This window comes from Amblyomma americanum, chromosome 8, assembly GCF_052857255.1.
Source record: "Amblyomma americanum isolate KBUSLIRL-KWMA chromosome 8, ASM5285725v1, whole genome shotgun sequence".
Classification (NCBI taxonomy): Eukaryota; Metazoa; Arthropoda; class Arachnida; order Ixodida; family Ixodidae; genus Amblyomma; species Amblyomma americanum.
In genome coordinates this window covers 96,173,894-96,193,552 of record NC_135504.1, presented here as the reverse complement: position 1 = coordinate 96,193,552, position 19,659 = coordinate 96,173,894, and the positions used below count along the sequence as shown (strand labels likewise).

General features: G+C 43.7%; 1 protein-coding gene across 1 annotated transcript in view; it reads left to right on the top strand.

Moving 5' to 3' along the window:
• The window catches only part of LOC144102008 (putative phospholipase B-like 2), a 31,448-nt gene extending 12,009 nt beyond the window's left edge, over nt 1-19,439 (top strand). Inside the window, exons 5-12 of the mRNA XM_077635255.1 lie at nt 2,447-2,664; nt 4,728-4,819; nt 6,724-6,881; nt 10,038-10,130; nt 11,652-11,723; nt 12,282-12,434; nt 14,369-14,528; nt 19,205-19,439. Coding sequence (XP_077491381.1) covers nt 2,447-2,664; nt 4,728-4,819; nt 6,724-6,881; nt 10,038-10,130; nt 11,652-11,723; nt 12,282-12,434; nt 14,369-14,528; nt 19,205-19,390 — 1,132 coding nt within the window. The 3' untranslated portion in view covers nt 19,391-19,439. The remainder of the gene's footprint in view (nt 1-2,446; nt 2,665-4,727; nt 4,820-6,723; nt 6,882-10,037; nt 10,131-11,651; nt 11,724-12,281; nt 12,435-14,368; nt 14,529-19,204) is intronic.
• Nucleotides 19,440-19,659: the final 220 nt, after the last annotated feature.

The following is a 19,659-nucleotide window of genomic DNA, read 5'->3' as shown; positions in this document are numbered from 1 at the left end:
CCGCCCCCCCCCCCCCCCCCCACCCGCGTATAGGTCCAGCACACACATGTTGTGGTGTTTTGAAAATACGTTATCTTTGAAATGACGATTCATTCTTGCAAGTTCTCTACTGGGCTGTGCTCGGCTTTTGTCAGTGAATGAACGACTTCATAAGTAGACTGTAAAATAAGAAAAGAACTTTAAAAATTTCTGTTTAGATATTCCTAGAGGTCGCACCCCCCGGTACTGCCACACTCGGTGACAACAGTGCCACCGCATCATGCTGTTTGCACACACTGGTGCTGGTCTATACAAACTTAACAAGGACCCCCCTTGATTTCTTATACATCGCAGTTTTCGCCAGCTCCGCATGGGCTGAATCTTGTAGCTGGCGTAAAATTGTTTTTTACTTGCAATGAAAACGTCGGTTGGGATACATCGGACCAGTACTGAGTATTCCCTCTCACCCTGTCGCCTTTTTTATGCGCTGGTTCTCTTTCCTCATACTGGCATTGACAATATTAGCGACAGCGAAGAAAATTATTTCGTTAATTCCTACGGGATAATGCAATACGTTCAACTCCTTTATGACCAATGTAAAAAAAAGATCCTGGCCATATAGGTTCTGAAAATTATAGGCTGTAATTTCTGAGGGTGGGGGCAGGTGCCGAAGGAATAAGTTTGCTCTACTGACTTTGTTGTGTCCGGCGTGGCTAGCCACTGCGTGGTAACGTTTATTCCACGTATTGTTAACGTTCGCGGCGTTCACCCTCTTTTTCCTATACATAAAGTCGGCTTCCGTGCAAGAGCCCCCCTCATGTGCCCCTCATGTAGCCCTCATGTAAAGCCCTCACCCAAGTGCTCTTAAGTTATCTATAACAAGTAAATAAATAAATAAAGAGAAGACTTGGGATATGACCTGGAAGGATACGCCGGTTTTTAACGCGAAAGCATTTCTTGCCTAATGAGTGGCGTCGACAAGATGAGTCACCACGGGTCGTAGGCAGTGTGTCCTCATGAATTGTCGATTTTCCAGTAAGAGTGTTATTATGATTTGTAATGATTATTAATGACAGAGAGGGAAGTTTAAATGACCAAATTTAGCAAAGAAATTAACTAAATAAGGCAATTCATTTCACTAAATACCTTGAGTAATTAATGAAATTGGTGAATAACTAGCAATGACTCTAAAATTGAGCGATCAAGAAAGATAATAATAAAATCAACCGATTGATACTTCTAAAACCAATAAATTATTTGCTAAAACTAACGATTCAATTAATTGATTAAGTATTCCAATAAAGGACATAATTACAAACATCTAACAGTTAACGATTATTTATAAGTAATGAATTAATTACCAAGTATTAACTAATTTGTCAAACTGAGTGATTATTTAGATAAATAAACAATTACTGTCAACGATTAATTACATTATAAGTAACAGAGTGTAATGGAAAACAAAGTGCTTTCGCAGCTCGGCACGTAAGAAGACTCAAGTGCACATTTAATTCATTTTTAATGATGTCTTTCGGTATATTAGAGGAAAGGAAATGTAGGAAAAGAAGGAAACGCAGAAAAACTTAACGCGCACTGCAAGGATCTGCACCATACACATAGAGAGAGGAATAAAAAGGGAAGGATAGAAGAGATTCGGGCTCCGTGATTTCGACCTACTGTAGCTGACAACTCCATTAAGGTATAACTGAAAAACCTGAGCTACAGGCTAAAGCGCGAAACTGTACACAGATTTCGTCATCAGTTTCTATAGGCGCATTGACAAGAGCGGTACACTCCATCAACAAATTTTCATAGGCTAGCATACCTAATAAGCCGGCGTGATTAAATAAGTACTACGTGGAGGTTGGCCGTTAGGCTTTGTAGCCATAAGGCTACAAAGGAAATCAGTGCAGCTTCCTCAGAAACTTCGTACTTGAAGAAACATTCGTTCCGGTATCCTAGGACGGAATCGGTGTCCGTAGTAGACGGCTCAGGACACATTTCAACATCTCGGGATTGTTTTACATCCACACACATTACATAGTACATGGGTTGCAGTTTGAATTCTGTCTCCATCGTAGTTCGGCCTCCACGCCGGGACTTGTTCCCTTGACTTTGGGCTCCGCAGCCAAACACCATACCTACTGAACGCCGAGGCGAGTGTTGTGCTATCATAAGAAATATTAATGGTTTATGCTTCACTATGACAAAACGGATTCGTGATCGCCAAACGAATTACGACGTATCTGTTTTCACATTACTGACTAATGCTATGCCTAACATATTCTTAACTAAGATTATTACTTTCCCAGAGCTTTCTTCACACCTGTCACCACGGACAAAATATTCTGCGGTTCGCGAAAGATGTTACTGCGCTTAGATCATGGCAGGAAGTATAGAGAAAAAGTAAAAGGCTGTTCTTGCTGGCCTGCCGGACTACTTACGTAGCTTTTGCCTACATTGGCAGGTTCCTAAATGTGGACGGCGACCTTGAAGACCTGGAGGGTTCGCTGAAGCGTCGCGTGAGCCGCAAGGTCGCCGGCGACGGCTCCTGCTCGGCGCTGGTCAAGGTGCTGCCAGGAAACAGCGACCTGTACTTCTCCCAGGTCACGTGGTCTACATACGCCAGCATGCTGCGGATACTGAAGAAGTATTCGCTGCGCTTCCACAAGACCTTTGAATCGAGTGAGTGAAGAGTAAGCTTTTCGTTGATGCCATGTTGAGGAGCAATGGTATGTGCTTTCGCTAGTAAATGTTCCACTATTTTGAGATGTGAGGTTAGTTTTTTAATTTTTCTTTAAGTTTGTTATTGTGCAGTTCTTCTCAAGGCAGCTGTTTAAACAGAAACTATTTGTACTGAAAGTAGTGTGTTGCGCATTTGTTTTTTTTGTGATCTGGATACGTAGTTTAATATTTTTGAGAAGTGTCATCTTACTGCACTCTGTTGTTTTATGTTTCTTAATTTTAAACTAGACGTCAGAATTGCTGGTGTATTTCGGCAGCGTGGGCCTAGTAAATCTACAGTGAAACAGTTTTTCGTCTAGGTACCATTTCCAGCTTTGTGAAAAAGTCTGGATAAATAGCATAATTGAATTTGACAGTTGGACGACATTAATGCCCGATTCACTCCCGCTACATTGGCAAATAAAAAAGGCAGGCTAGGGCCAATCTGCTGCTTGATTTTTCGTGTGATTACGGTATGCGCCGACCGACCATAGTGGCACCATCATGGCCATAGAGACGGATCGTTTTCCCGATGAGCTACGGTAATCAACAACTATATCGCGCAGTGTCGTGAATGTAGTCGTTTCTGGTTACCCGTATGCCAAAGCTCACGCACACGCGCGCCGTCAGGTCGGCAGAAAGCAGGAAAGTAAGAAATGGCTTGCAAGATGATGGATGCTCTTGGAAAGAATTTAAGGTAGAAATGAGGCACGTCCAAGGAGAAGGGCGGACGTTGCACAAAACCAGGTTTTTTATGCTCTAGTGGCCGAAACTGAAATGGGGTGGTGAAAGAAAGCAATGACTACAAAAATATGCAAAGACTCTTGTGGAATCGAGGATATAGTTTTTTAAAGTGATTGTGCGAGGTCGGTTACGTGTTTGTAACGCTAGTGATCCAGCATTAGCTGGCTTGTGACCATGAAAAGATGACGACATAAGGGACTCTGGGAAAATAGCGCAAAAGACGAGGACAGCATAGAAAGGAAACAACAGGACCAGCGCTATCCTGTTGTTTCCAAATCGCCCATTGCCCGTCTTGGCATCGTGTTCGACATATTGGAGTTTGTGTATTAGACAGGATGCGCCAACTACTATGTCACAAAAGCGGTGACCCAATGCTTACTCCAGCTAGAGCTTAGAGTATACGCCTCGTATGCAGGAGGTGGTGGGCTTGTGGTGAGAGGACCATATTTACTGATGAATGCCCAGAGGTGAGAGCTGAGGGGAGTGCTGGGTTCGTAGGTAGGAGGTGCATTTCGGAAAGTGCGCACCCGATAATTAGTTTGCGGATGCCGACAACGGCGGTAAATTTCGAAAAGAGATATAATAGCTAACGCCGTAAAAAGGATGACCGTTGAAATTCAGACCTGAGTATCTCTGATAGTTTGTTGTCATGCAGTGCTAAGAGTGGTATGGAGTTGAGGCCGGCAGTAAAACTCAAGATTGCCTTGAGGCAAAGCGTCATGGCATTGTCTCTAATGCCGCAATGAGCTTCCCTTCTTTTTTTCAAGATTGTGCATAAAAACTTCAAATAGATAATACTCTCGTAAGTCACATCAATTTAAATGAGTTAACCCATGCTTTTTTTCGTTTTAGCTCTAACATTTTGCGAAGTTCGGCGAAGTTCTGCACGGTAGTCCAAATGATTAAAAGTATTGACCATGCCAAAGCTACCATACTTTTTACAGGCAAATTTTTCCAATATCGCCCTGAGTATATAGAGCTTTGTCTCAAATGACATTTATAAGTATATATTTTAGATGTATTTATATTTTTTTACTTATATTTAAAATCATTTATACTAGATGTCATAAGTATTTGTACTGGACGCCGTCATCAATTTTGTTTGGAAGCGAACAAAGGACAACAATTAACGACTGCAAAACTATTCAAAATACAAAAAAAAACAGAATAAATTTTTGTCTCTTTTCAAGATGCATTTTAATTAATGCTTAGTGGATCCGAGAAGATTCGGAGTGTTCACGTCATCGCTGCTGTTATGTGAATGTAACCTTCCTTCGCAGGTGAACCAATCCCGGGCCACACACTCACGTTTTCTTCATCTCCCGGGAGGATATTCTCCGGCGATGATTTCTATCTGATCTCATCTGGCCTGGTAAGGTTTTCCACATGTATTTGCAAGTGCCTCTTTTAGCAGGTGCTGCAATGCGCCAATGGTAGGCAGGGCGGCTTTCCGCTGCTGCCTCTATGAAGACTTGCCAGAAGGCCTCTCTGGTGTTTATGGCGCACGCTGTCGGAATAACGTGCCGTACCCTGAAATTTCCTAGTCTATCTACTGGCAAGTGAAAATCATCAGTCAAACCTGGCCTCTGTCGATGGTCCAGCAAGCGCAATAGATAATGTGCTAGCCCCAATCGTGAAGTCCAGTTGGCCTGTGAGAGGAGCTGCCCTAGGGAGGGTACGTTAGAGATACTATAGTCCCTGCTTAGTCGTGAATGGAGCGATAAGGTCGATTTTTAACATCATTTTCACTTTCCCATATTCTCACTTTGCAATAGGTTTCCTCCTCTTATGTGAGAAGCTCAGAGTTTGATTCCCTGTGCTTTAGGTATTCCAATTACTATAATGTTACATGACTTCACTGCTTTTCCAATAACTACAAGCTTTTGAATGGCCTGAAGCTCAGCTCTCTCCGCGGCACCGTAGCCATAGCGCTCTTTGGCCGATAGCATTTGTGCGATTAAAACCAAAACATTATAATCAGTTTTTCCAATTTCGTGGCCGCTAGCATGCACTGTAGCGTGACCTACATTGATACGTTTTCTCACACGATAGCTATCAGAAGCTTCTGGGGTACAGGCTTCTAGAAAAAATTGAGTTGCGGCGTACATACGGCTTATTACCAACAATGACGATTTCTAGGACGGTTGCGTAGAATGCGTGATGCGTTGAAACTCAACCTTTTCTTGGATGTATCACAGCATAATTGTCTCACTGCGGTAGTACGTAGCTTTTATTTGGTCACGTGCGTGCAGACGGTTTAGAAATGCGTTCCAGCAATATGGCTCTCATCATCGACAAACCCTGCTTTGTGTAGCGGGAAATATTTTCAAGATGGTGCTACTTGCTACTGCATGGCCCGCGATCCATGACTGCTATTTAGGCTTGGCTTATGGCTTTTGGGGGTTTAACGTCCCAAAGCAACTCAGGCTATGAGGGACGCCGTAGTGAAAGGCTTCTGAAATTTCGACCACCTGGGGTTCTTTAACGTGCAATGACATCGTACAGCACACGGGCATCTAGAAAATCGCCTCCACCGAAATTAGACCGTCGCGGCTTGGATTGAACCCGCGTCTTTCGGGCCAGCAGCCGAGCGCCATAACCACTGAGCCACCGCGGCGGCTTGACTGCTATCTAAAGTGATAACTTATGAGGCCGAACTCAAATGGCATCTCCATAGCAAACTGTAGGTCATGTTGTGTAACAAAACATGCAGAAGGAAATTATGTTACGCAGGTAATTGTCATTGACTGAAGGACTCCTACTGTTATGCAACGTGTCGGAGAGCACATCAACTCAGCACAGACAAAACCTGAGGGTTTTCGTACGTGCGTGCCCCGATGTAGCCACTGCAGGAATTTGCATTGTGGCTTGCAGTCATCTCGTACACAGAGCGTCCCTTAGTTACGCTGTGACTATCGAAAGCTGTTTCGAAGTTGTCGTAAGCAGCAGCTACCCCTTGACATTGCAAACGGAAGGACTGCCATTTTCTTACTAGCAAACAAATGTCCCGACGGCATTGGCTGTTTTTGTTCACTTGGTGACTGGCGGTACTGCAGTGAGGGACGCATTCCCTGGTAAAAATAAATCCGGTTCTGTACGCCCTGTATCGAGCGCTAGTGCGTCGTTCAGTTTCCCTTAAACAATAAACGTTGTCCAGAAAAATTGACACTGCTATTATTTCAGAGCGCCAACCGTTATGTTCACTGAGAAGCCATTACGCAGCCTGGAATAGGTAGTAATTGTTCGTACTTGTAAACTTGCGGCGTTGCTCCCCAGGCTGCTATGGAAACGACCATAGGAAACGGAAATCCGGACCTCTACAAGTACATCATACCTCAAACAAATCTGGAGTTCGTCAGGAATATCGTTGCTAACCGACTAGCAACTACTGCCAAGGAGTGGACCGATTTGTTCGCCGAGCACAACAGCGGCACGTGAGTACTGTCTTGTTTCGCATAAGATTGGGCAAGTTGGTCAGACAGCTAAAAGGAATAATGGCGCAGCATCAAGTGACTGGGACAGCAGGAGAGCCCCCGCACACCCAAGCACCATGCTAGTCACTTGATGCTACGCCATTATTCCTTTTAGCTGTCTTGTTTCCTTTTAGAGATGTCATCAGAATTTGGCATCCTAAAAGAAAAAACAGCGTGGTGTCGACTGTTTCCTGCGTTTGCAGGCTATGATTCGTAGAGTGGGCCAGCTGCAATAGGCACCGCGTTCTATGCCTATAACGTTTGAGGGTATTTGTTAGTGATTGAGAAAACTAATGGAGGGATTACCTTTTCGACGAAACATACTCAATGAGTCGCAGACGGGCAAGTCGCTCGTTTACCAGTCTGAAAAAATAAAGCAGTTGGACATAATCTATGGTGTAGATTTCAATAGCGTTTCAAAACCACGAGGGTTTTTGCCAAACTTAGTGGCTAAATTTTTGTGACTTAAGGAGCAAAAATGAAGATATTTCTTCACGTTTGATGCCTAAATTTATGTATCGGGAGAGTAAAGCATCCGCGCCTCTTCTGTACGCCTTCTTCTAAGATTCAACCCATTAAATAGTTACTCGGGGTTTGACTTTGGTACAACGAAAAACATTAAGCAAGCATAGAAATTTAAGGTTGCTTAGAACATTCTCGTTCAAAAACCAAATGAACCTGAGACCACTTAAAGCCCCTCTTCTTAACTAACGTTCTAAAAGAGCGCCTTCGATGATGTGTGATCCTTGTGGCCAAGTATTAATTTCCAGCCCATGTGGCCGCAACCTCCTGTGCAAAGCCACTACGAAGGCTGCAACGAGCATGCAGAGCATTTCGTGCCGTCCACATTTTAAACTGCTGAAGAGACCAACATGGCGGTATCGTTTGAGAGTGCACCCCGTTTTAGGCATTGTTCTAGAAACAAAATAAAGGCACTGTTTTTTTCTCAACTTCAAAATGTTATTTTTCACCGAGCGCGCATTTTTTCGAGGTAGTTTCTAGTCAGCCAGGAATTGAAGAATAGAAGAGATTACCTTTTTGTAGTCCGGTCAGTCAAAACAACACAACGTAGAATATCTTGATTGCCTGGATGCTTATTAAAATGATCATAACAGCCCCAGTACCCTTTACCTCAGGATAACGCATAGAAGTATCTTTTGCAGATGTATCCATCACAGATTAAAAAATGGATGAAGAAGTATGTTTGACACTTGCGTCAAAGGGAGGTACCTTGTAAATATGCTAAGTTGGCGGTGAGATTGCAGCAATTCTCATAATTGACGAACTCTATAAGGAGCCGTTATAAATCTGGTTAGAGACTGGACATCGTTAAGGGGAGTAGGAGTCGCGTTACATTTGCTATTTAGTACTGATACTCTCACGAAAATAAATTTAAAAAATGCCTGCGGTTTAGCTCTGGTTAACCCTAGTTGAATTGCCAAAGCAAGAGCTGCATGGCTACGCTTGTGGTGTTAGCTTGTGCTTAAGCGTTTGGTTCAGCAGTATTGTATAGACACAACAAGACACACTGTTGCCGTGTCTCGAGTTTTATTACACGTTCTTCCTCCGTTTCCTCGACACGTCGTCTACGCAGCGCCTCATTCCGACGCTCCCGAGAACTCAAACCGGTCTCTTCCGCACTTGAAGAGTCACTCTGGCACGTGGCACGACTTCTAGCCGTATCTTCGTTACGACGCTTTTTGAGTCGTGCGGCGCACTCTTCTGGCGTCTCTTGATCGCGTTGTCTCTTCCTCGCTTCGTTCTGTGGTTGTTGCGTCGTTTTCGCGCTCTCCATAACAATACACTGAGGCGAAGCGCTTATATATATACCCACCCGCGAGGCGACACCTCCTCTCCCTCTACCCCAGCGGCGCACATCTGGTGGAGCGAGCGGCGTAGTGTTGTTTTCGCAACAAAACTTTGCGCAGGAAAAATTAAATTCGGAACTTGAACTTTCCTCAGCTATATACATAGGCTTACCGTTTGCAATGTCAAGGTGCAAGAATAGAGAGACGAGAAAATGTCGCGCGATTGCTGCGGGCAGAGCACACCGGTGTAATATTTGCATTGACTCTCAAGTCTTCAAGACTATGGAGTTTATAACTTAACGTGGGCGTTACCGCGGTAAACGGTGACCAAACTCTGGATGCTACGTGAAAGGACACGCATTAAAAATATATAAGTATTATGAAGAAACAAACAAATGCTAAGTTGGGGCAAACGGAAAGCAATAAAAATAAAGTCTGGCTCCAGAACAGAGTATTTTGAGATAAAAGCAATAGAAAGATCATTTGAGAGCAATTGATCCAAGTGAAAAAATTGTCTGAAAAAGAAACAAAAAGCAGGAAAATGAATTGCACAAAAATATTTGTGGTGCCTGTTCAATAAAGCACCCATTGGACATATATTTTTAGAGCGGGAACTCCACTGCTGCCAGATAATACCTCAAGGTCATGTCGCTCCGAAAAACGGCCTTCAAGCGACGGAGCTGGGGTGTGCCTGTGACGTCATACCATATGACTCACCGCTCCTCGGTGCAACTGCGGCGCGCGGAGCCGGCGGCGTTCCCTGCCTTCGCTACTGCGCTGAACAAAGGAATTCAGCGCTCACCTCGCAGTTGCGCTCAGCCACGTGACTCGCCGTTCCTCTGATAAGATAATAAAAAAGCTCGAATTGTTGCTTGACATTTGCAGCTAGCAATGAGGAGTGGCGTGCTGGAACCAGTGTTTCGCATGTGTATCGTCGACGGCTGATTGAATCTGATGACTCTTATGATCAAGAACGCCAACAGGGTGCGTTAGCGAAGGACAGAGCGAGGAAACGTTAAACCACAACAAATCATGTCTGACCATGCATAATGGAGCTTACGCTCTGTAAACTAAGTTCAGTTTATGACACAGGCACCTCCGTTTTTATTCCCCACATTATTTTCTTGCACCGAACCTTTTGAAATTACCACCAGTACTGTGCAGACGCGTTCAACCCACCCTGGCTAAACAATGTCCTAACGAGGGTGGGGAACACATGGTGGCCAAAGGTTGTGGCATAAGGTGTTCTTGGCTTTGGTTATCTTGTTTTCACATCTATTCTGACATGGAACCTTTAATTTTGCTACAGGTACAACAACCAGTGGATGGTAGTAGACTACAAGAAATTCGTGCCCGGACAACCGCTACCAGATGGACTTCTTTACGTGTTGGAGCAATTACCGTAAGTTTTCTGTTAAAGCATCGTCTCTATGCTTAGAAACAGGTCAGTTTTCTGGCAGTAGCCACATTATATTCTTAGTGCACCGAATCATCATTATTTCTTCCGGATAATTATTATTACCGCTATAAAGAACCCTCAGATTAATTATTCAATTCAGTTCAAGCAAAGCGTAGCCTAGAAAAGCCCTTATCAAAATTTACTGTTTAACAGAAGTACGGTAAAGTCATTATGAAGCTCTAATGGCATCAGCAGGGTTACAGATGAAAAAAAATGCTCGGCAGGAAAAAAATTCGTTTCTTTCCGAGTCATGGTTTTGTGGACAATTTGTTTTTCCGGAGTGGAAGAGAGCTTCATCGACGAGGATATAAATGGTATTTTACGGCTTTCATTAGGTTCTAGACTCAACGCAACCTGGCAGTTCGCATGCAGAAGTAAAAATACATAGCTGCCAAAGGCGAGAGTGTCTCACAAGTGTCTCCTGCAAAAGAAAAGAGACAACTATGAGTATTGCAACCGACTGGCTGCATATTTGTCAATTTATTGCTTCCACACAGTCTGAACGACGTCCGAGAAAGGACCGGTTACGAGGAAAAGCGCAATCATTGTAGACCAGGACGCATAGGTTGAAAGATTGGGCAGCAGTCACTGACGTAAAGGAGCAGTGCTAGGAAAAGTTGGACTGTTTTTGCAACTAGAGCATTGTTTTGTGAATTGGAAGGGTTCCGACAACGATATGACTTGCCGTGGTGGCTGAATGGCTTTGGCGTTCGGCTGCTGATTATAAAGTCACAAGTTCGATCCCGGTCGTGGAGTCCGTTAGAGGCGAAATACAAAAATGCCCATATGGTAAATCCTGAGCTCTTCATTGCGGCGTCGTGCGTAGCCTATGTGTCGCTTCAGGACTCTGAACACTGCAATTTACGATTTACAACAAAGATTGATTTCTGAAGGGGGCCTTACCTTCCTGTTAATATAATCTGAACTTTGTGAAAAGCAAGGAAATAAAAAGCTAGTCAGTCATGCAGTCGGGGTTGTTAAGTTAATATATTAGTGACGGATATGTGGGTCGGCCACTCGTAATATGAAACAAGACAAGCCCTTTATAGCATATCTGCTGAGTCTATCATGGTGGCCTGACAAGGGTTGCATAGTAGATAATTTGCATAGCGATCAGTTGAGCTACACGCATTGATTTATCTGTTAATACTAACTCTGGGATGTATAGGTACTGCACTAATGAGAGAGTCGATTCACCACGAGGTGCCTTTTTCAAAATCCAACGGCAGTGAGAAATGCACTAAGGGCACGTGAGACAAATATCATAAAGAAAGCAGGTTTGCAAAGTGCCGCTTCGAAATGCACGCCAAATGTACGCAATGCTGCCGCTATTCATGCAGTAGTGCATAATAAGCCGTCACATCTGTGCACAGTTTGTTTGTACGGTAGTGTGACCTTTTATCTACTTTCCGCTGATGCACGAAATTTTTCAATTACATATTTTTTGTTTCCTCCATGCAACAGCCACTACATCAACACCACAGACGCCACTCATGTGCTGCGAGCCCAGTCGTACTGGCCAAGCTACAACGTTCCGTAAAGTATCATTCTTCCTTTCTGGGCTATGCATGAGATCCGAGGTGTATTTTCTGAACAGAAAGAAGTGCCTGCGTTGCGCACCACCGGAAGCACAAAGTGCTTGCGCTTGTTGAAGATGCAGGTTTCAAACGTAGGAATTCGTCGGCAACGTCAGCGCAGTTATGCAGGCGTCGGCTAGTTGAACAAACATGGTGAGATCAGTATCCGCGACAAGTGAGGACTGCAGGCGTCGTCATCTGATGTACTACATTCAAAGTAGCTGGTATGTGACCGAATGCCGGAAATCAGTCGCCGGCTTCTCTCTTGTGTTTGAGGCCAATAAATCACAATATTCATTCATGCAAGAAAAAAGAAGGTACATTTATGTCTCCACTTACACCCAAGAGGGACTTAGGACGGTCGCTCTTTATATTACCGCTACGCAGTTCTAGCCTAGAGGCTAGATTAAGGTGCAATATTCTGGGAAACTGCAGGAGACTAAGAGAAGGACACGCATTAACGAGCTTTAATTTTGTGGCGGGTCTCTTCACAGTTTGTGGTACTTTGTTCGCGCAGCGCCTCCGAGTTCATTTTCAACATGAGCGGCTCCCCGGAGCAGGTAAAGAAGTTCGGCGACTGGTTCACCTACGACAAGACGCCGCGTGCGCTCATTTTCAAGCGAGACCACGGAAAGGTGCATGATATGGACTCCATGATCAAGCTGATGCGGTAAGAGCCATGGGCCACTCTTCTATTCAACCGTCGTATTCGTTCTATAGTGAAATAGTTTGCAGTCTCTGTCACTTGTTCAGTGTATCTTCCCGAGACAATCATTGTTTTTTCAACTCGTGAACATGCCGGAAACGAAAAATTAAAGCTCTCGAGTAGACCTCTTTTCTCCAATTGTGAGGTAGTTGGCTCCGGAGCTACAATAGAGCTGAACTGTATGTTTGCATCATAATTTAATTATATTTGCTGCTATAATGCTGCTATATTGAAATTATAGATAACTCACGCAAACTATAGAAAATTGGCCCACTGATGCGATCAGGAAGCAGATGAATAGGTACATATTAGTATTAATTGAATAAGAAGTGCAGAGGGTTCAGTAGAGAAAGTATCGATGCGAAATTGAGAGGATTACACACCAAGGTAAATACTGGCATTTACGAAACCCCAAATCTCTTTTTCTTTAGCAATGTTGCCTTCGTAAATTCAAGTAATTTCAGTTTTCGTGATAAATTTCAAGAGAAGCAGTGCATTTATTCTTGACCACGCAGCAATTTTTTAGCTTTGTCACTGAAGCTTGCTCTGTGCATTATCTGCACAGAGTTAGGCAGCCTGTCTAAGACCTCCTTGCTGAGAAGCAAACCGGATTTCTTTCGAAGCTTGTGTTCTTTCATCAGTCCTACTGTTGCTTCCCTGGAAAATAAAAGCAGTAACAAGGTGACCTCAGAGGTCATTCAAAGGTGCCTCGTCAACATTTAAAATTGCTTCATTGTTATATGCACTACGCTGATCGCTGGGAAATATCCAATCTGCAATTAGTTTTCACCAGAAAAAAAATTCAGAGGGAAAAAGATATGAACACAAAGGGACAGGCTCCCATGCCCACCTAGTTTGAATTTTTGCAACCTTTCTTGAAGGGGAAATATTAAGAACTGTATAAATGTGTTTACAGCTGAAGTGCGAATCATCTCGAATGCGCATGTATGCTTTTGTCAAGTTTCATTCTTTACTTTCTAAAACTTTCTAAGCTTGGTACGAGGAGCATTCTTTCACTGGCCTTTATCTAACAAAAGAAATAAACTTGGGGCCAAAAATTCGCGCATTTTGATAGGAATGCTTATCTATTCAACACGTTTCGCCGACGTATCTTTCAGATACAACGAAATCTTGCCTTCTAAGCTCAAAAGCATGGAATAGGAAACCATTACGGTCGAACATAAGGTATCCTATTTGATTTACTTTTGTTTCAAGGTCTCGTTTTTCATGGGAATACCATTAACATTACAACAAACTGCACGGAAACTGGTGATGTAGGACATGTAATGCAGCCTACCTGCAATGTTCAGGTAACACTTAATGTAATGTATAGAAATATGATGTTGGAAAATATTGTTCATATTGTGCCAACGTAAGAATGCATTGAATATTGAAAGGAGAAAATAGATGAAGAATAATCTGCGTTTGAATCGCATATTGCAGATTAAGGAATAGGAATAGAAAAACACACATAAACGCGAGGCTTAACTTACGGGAGTTTTAAACACTTTATTCAGGAATATCATTCCATGGTTTCTTCGTCAGGTTGTCACGCTCGTAGAGCCATAATTTCTTGTAGTAAATACGGCAGCAGGGGAACGGGGGGAGAGCAGGTGAAGGGACTATATAGGTTACCCTGTGAATTTAGAGTACGTTTTCTTCATCATCGGAATCTTACGGACGATTATCTAATATCTCTATATCTTCCAGTCTGACTCTCTTATCTTCCTGGCGCGAAATGTCATACCTCAAAAGCTTCATTGAGGTGGCACGAAGGGAGGCAACCAAAGCGTCCTTTGGTTAACTAACTTTTGTTAGCCACTTGTTAGAACGATTTTCTAATGTGTAAAAGTTACTATTTATTGCAAGCAATGTATTTTTTCTGTGGTGTCGCGCAGGTACAACGACTACAAGAACGATCCGTTGTCTCGTTGCAACTGCACGCCCCCGTACAGCGCTGAGAACGCCATCTCGGCACGTAGCGACTTGAACCCACCCGACGGAAAATACCCGTTTGCTGCCCTCGGCCACAGAGGGCATGGCTCTACTGATATGAAGGTAAGGTAACCTACCATCTGCTTCTCTCAGGTTCAATGCCGACTGAAGATGAGTAAGCGTTGCAGTAAAAAAATGACAAACGATTTAGGCTGGTTAGTTCCAAAGCACGTTCGAGGGACTGGCAGTTCAAACACATCTGATGCTCACCTAGGGCTATGACGCAGTCACATTTGGATACGAGTGCCCGCTTCCTAAGCGCAATGTTTGATTGCTGGCCAAACCTTTGGACTAAAGCGGAATTTTCGCAGCTGAACGTAGAAATCATCGACGAACCTAGAGGAGATTAGACCAGGTCAATTCCATCATTGGAACTCAAATGTACCTTTGATAATGTAAAAAATGATAAACTGAAAAATTTACAGGAATGTAATTGTGGTGTAACGACTTATAGTCATAAGAAATAATTCCTTTCGAACCGAAGAGTGAGGCTCATTGTCGGGGAAGCCAAGTCAGAGTTCACGAGACTGGCAAGTAAGGGTGCACCACGGGGGGTAGTGCTTATCCCCTTTTGCTCTTAAACATTGCCCTATTACGAATACGGGGTAGGCTGGACAGCACAAAGGGTGTCAAGCACGGGCTGTGTGCTCACAATATTATGATTTGGGATTCTGGAGGGTCGAATGGGAGCTTGCAGGGAAGATGTGCGGTGGATACCGTGCAAGAATACGCTAATAGTTGTTGACTCCAAGGCGCATGAAACAAATTGGAGTTACTAATGTTTAGGAGGAAAGCAGACTCTGACCCTGTTATAGTTTGAGGTGGGAGCGCAAATTGAAGTGGTACCACTTGCGAAAATGTTAGGTGTGTTAATGCAGCAAGGATAACACGGAATCGATTAGGTGGTTTGAGGCAGCAAGCAAACAAGTGGCCAGAGCGATTACTATTGTGTCAAGCCACAAGCATGTACTTAGAAATAATTACAATATAAAGTTAATACAGGCTCTTATTGTGAGCAGGATCGCTTACATATTACACCATATATGAAATGAAAAAGCGAGAAGAACAATTTGGACGTCTTGATACGCAAAGTATATAAAAGTGCATTCTGTATCCCGCTCAGCGCAGGAACAGAATGACTACTACCCATGGGTATTTATAATAGTGTAGACGAAGTTATCGAATGCCATTAGATTGCGCAGAGAACACAGCTGTGTCGTTGCAGCAAGGAAGAGACGTACTGAACAGACTAGCGCTCTTATGCAGTTGGTCTCCGGAGGACAGAGAGGACTCAGAAGACAACCATAGCAGCAAGATCAAGGTTCAACCATTTCCAAGAAATATGCAACTGGAATTTCACAAGGAAAGCTATAGGGCGAACGCGATCAGGAGAACACAGGGTTGCACTGAAGACGAAATTTACTTGGACGAGGGAGGATGCGGAAAGGAAATTAGTTAATGGGGCATCAATTGGATGCCAGGGAATCGCCTAGGCTGAGGAGGCGGCGATAGATTTGGCGATAGTTTCCAGGATGGTCTCGTGTGTTATTACGCACTCGCAGAATGAAGGTAGAAACTATACCAATGGAATCATCGGTAAAGAAATAAGCAGAATACTTTAACTAAAGAAGACACAGACTTTAAGTTCATGGTCATATAGAGCCCAGGGCACTCTGTTGATGCTGGAAACGAGCGCGCTGACCACGATGCCCGGGCGCTATTACCGCGGGCCTCCCAATACAGCAGAAACAATTATTTAAAATCGTTATCAAGCTATAAGGAATCACTCCAACATATGATATAGCAAGAAAAGTGTACGCCGACCCGCACAAAAATCTAAAAAGGAGCAAGGGCTCATCTTAATGAAATCGCTATCAAACGCTCGCATAAACCCAGTAAAATTCAGCTATATTTTTTACAAATTCGTGCGATCAGCATTGCTCCTTCTACGGTTTGGTGCCTGACTTAACCCAGATGGTATAGGCATGCCAGAAGAATCTAGGTATTCCAAGAATCAGTAACCCAACAACTGAGGACTGGTAGGCGGCGCTGTCCAGCTCGCATTCGGAAGAACAGCTTTGGCTGGTGAACCGAGCAAGAGCTGCGGCAAAAGTCAATGGGGTCCTGCAATGGGGGCCCACCCAACTATGTGTTATTTCCTCTATGCATAAAACGTTTCCTCACTTACGCAGTGGCCGGTGAAGCTGATCTATTGCGCCGCCGCGGGTTCGAAACTCACTCGTGATCGTGCTCCTATTTCTGCCTCAGAAAGAAACAAATTTTTTTTTATTCAATACTGCCAGCCTCCATTTGGTGGCCAAGGCAGGAGCGGTACAAGGATACATCGTACATCGCGACAAAACAAAGCAAGTAAAAATGCGGATAAAGAAGCAAAAGCTAACACACAGGGTTTTATAGAAGAACAAAGAGCAAAGTTAAAAGCACTCGGTTACCTAAAATACAAAAGAAAGCAAACAAAAGAGCATGAACGAATACAATGCGCTTAAAATGACGATATGACAGCAGATAAAAAAGACTTCTGGTCTGTCAAACGGACCACGTCACACGGAAGCCCGTTCCATTCCAATATCGTTCTTGGAAAAAAAGAAAACTGATACGCTTTCGTTCGGCACTGTGGCACCATGATTGTCAAATTGCGTTTATTGCGCGTTGGTCGTGAAGTGTTGTATGCCATGTAGGTCTCAAAATGAATGTTTGTTAAGTTATTAACAATCCCATGCAACATTTTTAGTCGGTGCAACTTGCGACGAGATTGAAGTGTCTGCAGTTCAGATTCCCTCAATAGATTAGTAACCGAAACGTGCCTTCCATATGCGTTGTAGATAAATCTAAGCGCCTTCCTTTGGACGCCTTCAATGCGCTGTACATCTACTTGGGTGTGCGGATCCCAAACCACATCTGCGTATTCCAGTAATGGCCGTACGAGTGCAGTGTAAGCTGCTAATTTAGTTTTAGATGTGCAGTGCTTTAGACGATTTCTTAACAGCCAAAGCCTGTTGGACGCCTTTGAGACTATATGCCCGATGTGCGAACTCCAATTCAAGTTGCTATTGAATACAACCCCCAAGTATTTGTATTCGTTTACGGGGGAGACAGCTGCACCGTTTATTGTGTATGTGTAATTAAGAGCGCACTTTTTACGCGTAAATGTCATTTTTGAGCACTTAGACGTGTTTAGTGACATTTGCCAGACTAGGCACCACCTTGAGACTTCTGAAAGGTAGTCATTCAGCACATATTGATCCTCCGCATTTTGAATAGGCAGATATACAACGCAGTCGTCAGCGAAAAAACGGCACCGTACAGGGGAGTCGAAGTTTAAGTCGTTTAAGTAAATAAGGAACAATAGTGGACCGAGAACAGAGCCCTGGGGTACTCCTGAGAGAACTGGAGCTGGCACAGAATTGGAACCTGAGATCTGGACGTACTGGTGCCGTTCAGAGAGGTAGGAATCTAGCCATTGAACAAGACGCTGATTTTGTAATAGATGTTTGAGCTTTATTATTAAATCAATAAAAAATGAGATTGGAAGAGTGAAGGTTCGGCGTGTTGATGCTTTAGTTTTTTTTCAAGCCGGCCGACAGTGAGCTAATTTGACAAGGACTGATTGTTTTTTTTCTTTATCCAGTGCCAACATCACATGAGCTGCGCTGCCGGGAGGATAGGTGGACGCGGCCGAGGTTTTAGATGCTTTTGGATGAAGCGCACGCAGTCGGCTTGCCAGGAGAATTATCGCGTTGAACTCGGTGACCAGTACTATCATGCGCTATGCAACGAATTGCGAAGTTCACTACTAGAGTGTTTTAGGGAGAGCGAAAAACAGTGCCATAACCTTTGACTAATTGTGAAGCATGAAACTGAAGTCATGATGTTAGGATGAAGATGCGCTGTTTGCGTTTTTATTGTAGGTATCGAGAGTGGTGCGACTGGCACAGTATATAATCGTCATCGCACCCCACGTAGGGAACTTGTTCTAGAGTTAGGTGGGCTGACCCCACACTCAGGTAGCCGCGGAGAGGGTGCACGGGAAGGCCATAGACTTTGTTGGGAGACGATGTATCTGCGTTGTAAATATTTTCTGCACAAAGACCTTTTACCTAGTAGTTCTTTCTGAACTCTCCGCAGAGCCCGTAAGTTGGAAGGGACAACGGGAAAAAAGAATCAATGATCAATGTGAGCTTATTGGGTGTAGCTGAATTCTTGTGCACAATAAAGAGAAATTACGCGTGCGTAATGTGCGCGCTCAAATCTCTTATAAAGCATTTATCACTAAAGCGTGTGGCTGTGACAGGATCAAGAACTTCATGGCATCACAAGTATTGGCCTCGTCTGTCGACTTAATAAGCCGACGTTGCAATGTCATCTTTGTACGGAGGTAAAAAATGTCTTTGCAATTCTGCCACTACAACCTCCTCGCAAGGGCTTTCTCATCCGTTTTTAGAGAGAAATTTTTAAGCTTAGCACGTATTTATAACATTAATTTTATTATTAGTAAATTCAACAAGCTACGTCAATCCCAACCTCGGCCTCCTTTTTGTGATCATGAACTCTGCTTAGTGTTACCATGGGGCAACACTGCTTCTTCCGATGCAGTGTTCAGAAATGTGAAGCAACATTAAGTTTGCATTTCTCAGTTTTGTCCTCATAGTTTGGTTAATGATATTCTTATTTATCCTTCTTCTGTTTCCTCTTGTTCGCCGGCGCCTGACATGAAATAGCTGACCAACTCAAGCATGTTCACGAAGCTGGAGTTCACGGCAGTCGGTGGCCCCACCTGGGACCAGGTACCTCCCTTCCAATGGAGCACCTCGGGCCTTAAAGACCGACACGCTGGCCAGCCGGACCTGTGGCAGTTCACACCTTTCACGCACCACTGGCGCTCTGGAAAATACGACGACTACTGAAAGGGAGCCAGGCAGAAGGGTCGGCACAATAAAAATATACGGACCCATGTGCTGCCTTTTTTTGACGTCGTTTTTTAGCTTCACAACTGCGATGACAAGTGACTTTCAATTCAATATTTCATCACTGATCTCATTTTTAGGTGTGGCGTACTGGATATCAAATTGTATCTTTAAACTTAGGTTTATTCGTGTGAAGCATGGCCACTGGCAGGAGGCCGGGGGATAAAAAAATTGGCGTTTTGGCGAGCGTAGAAAGTTTTAATATCTGA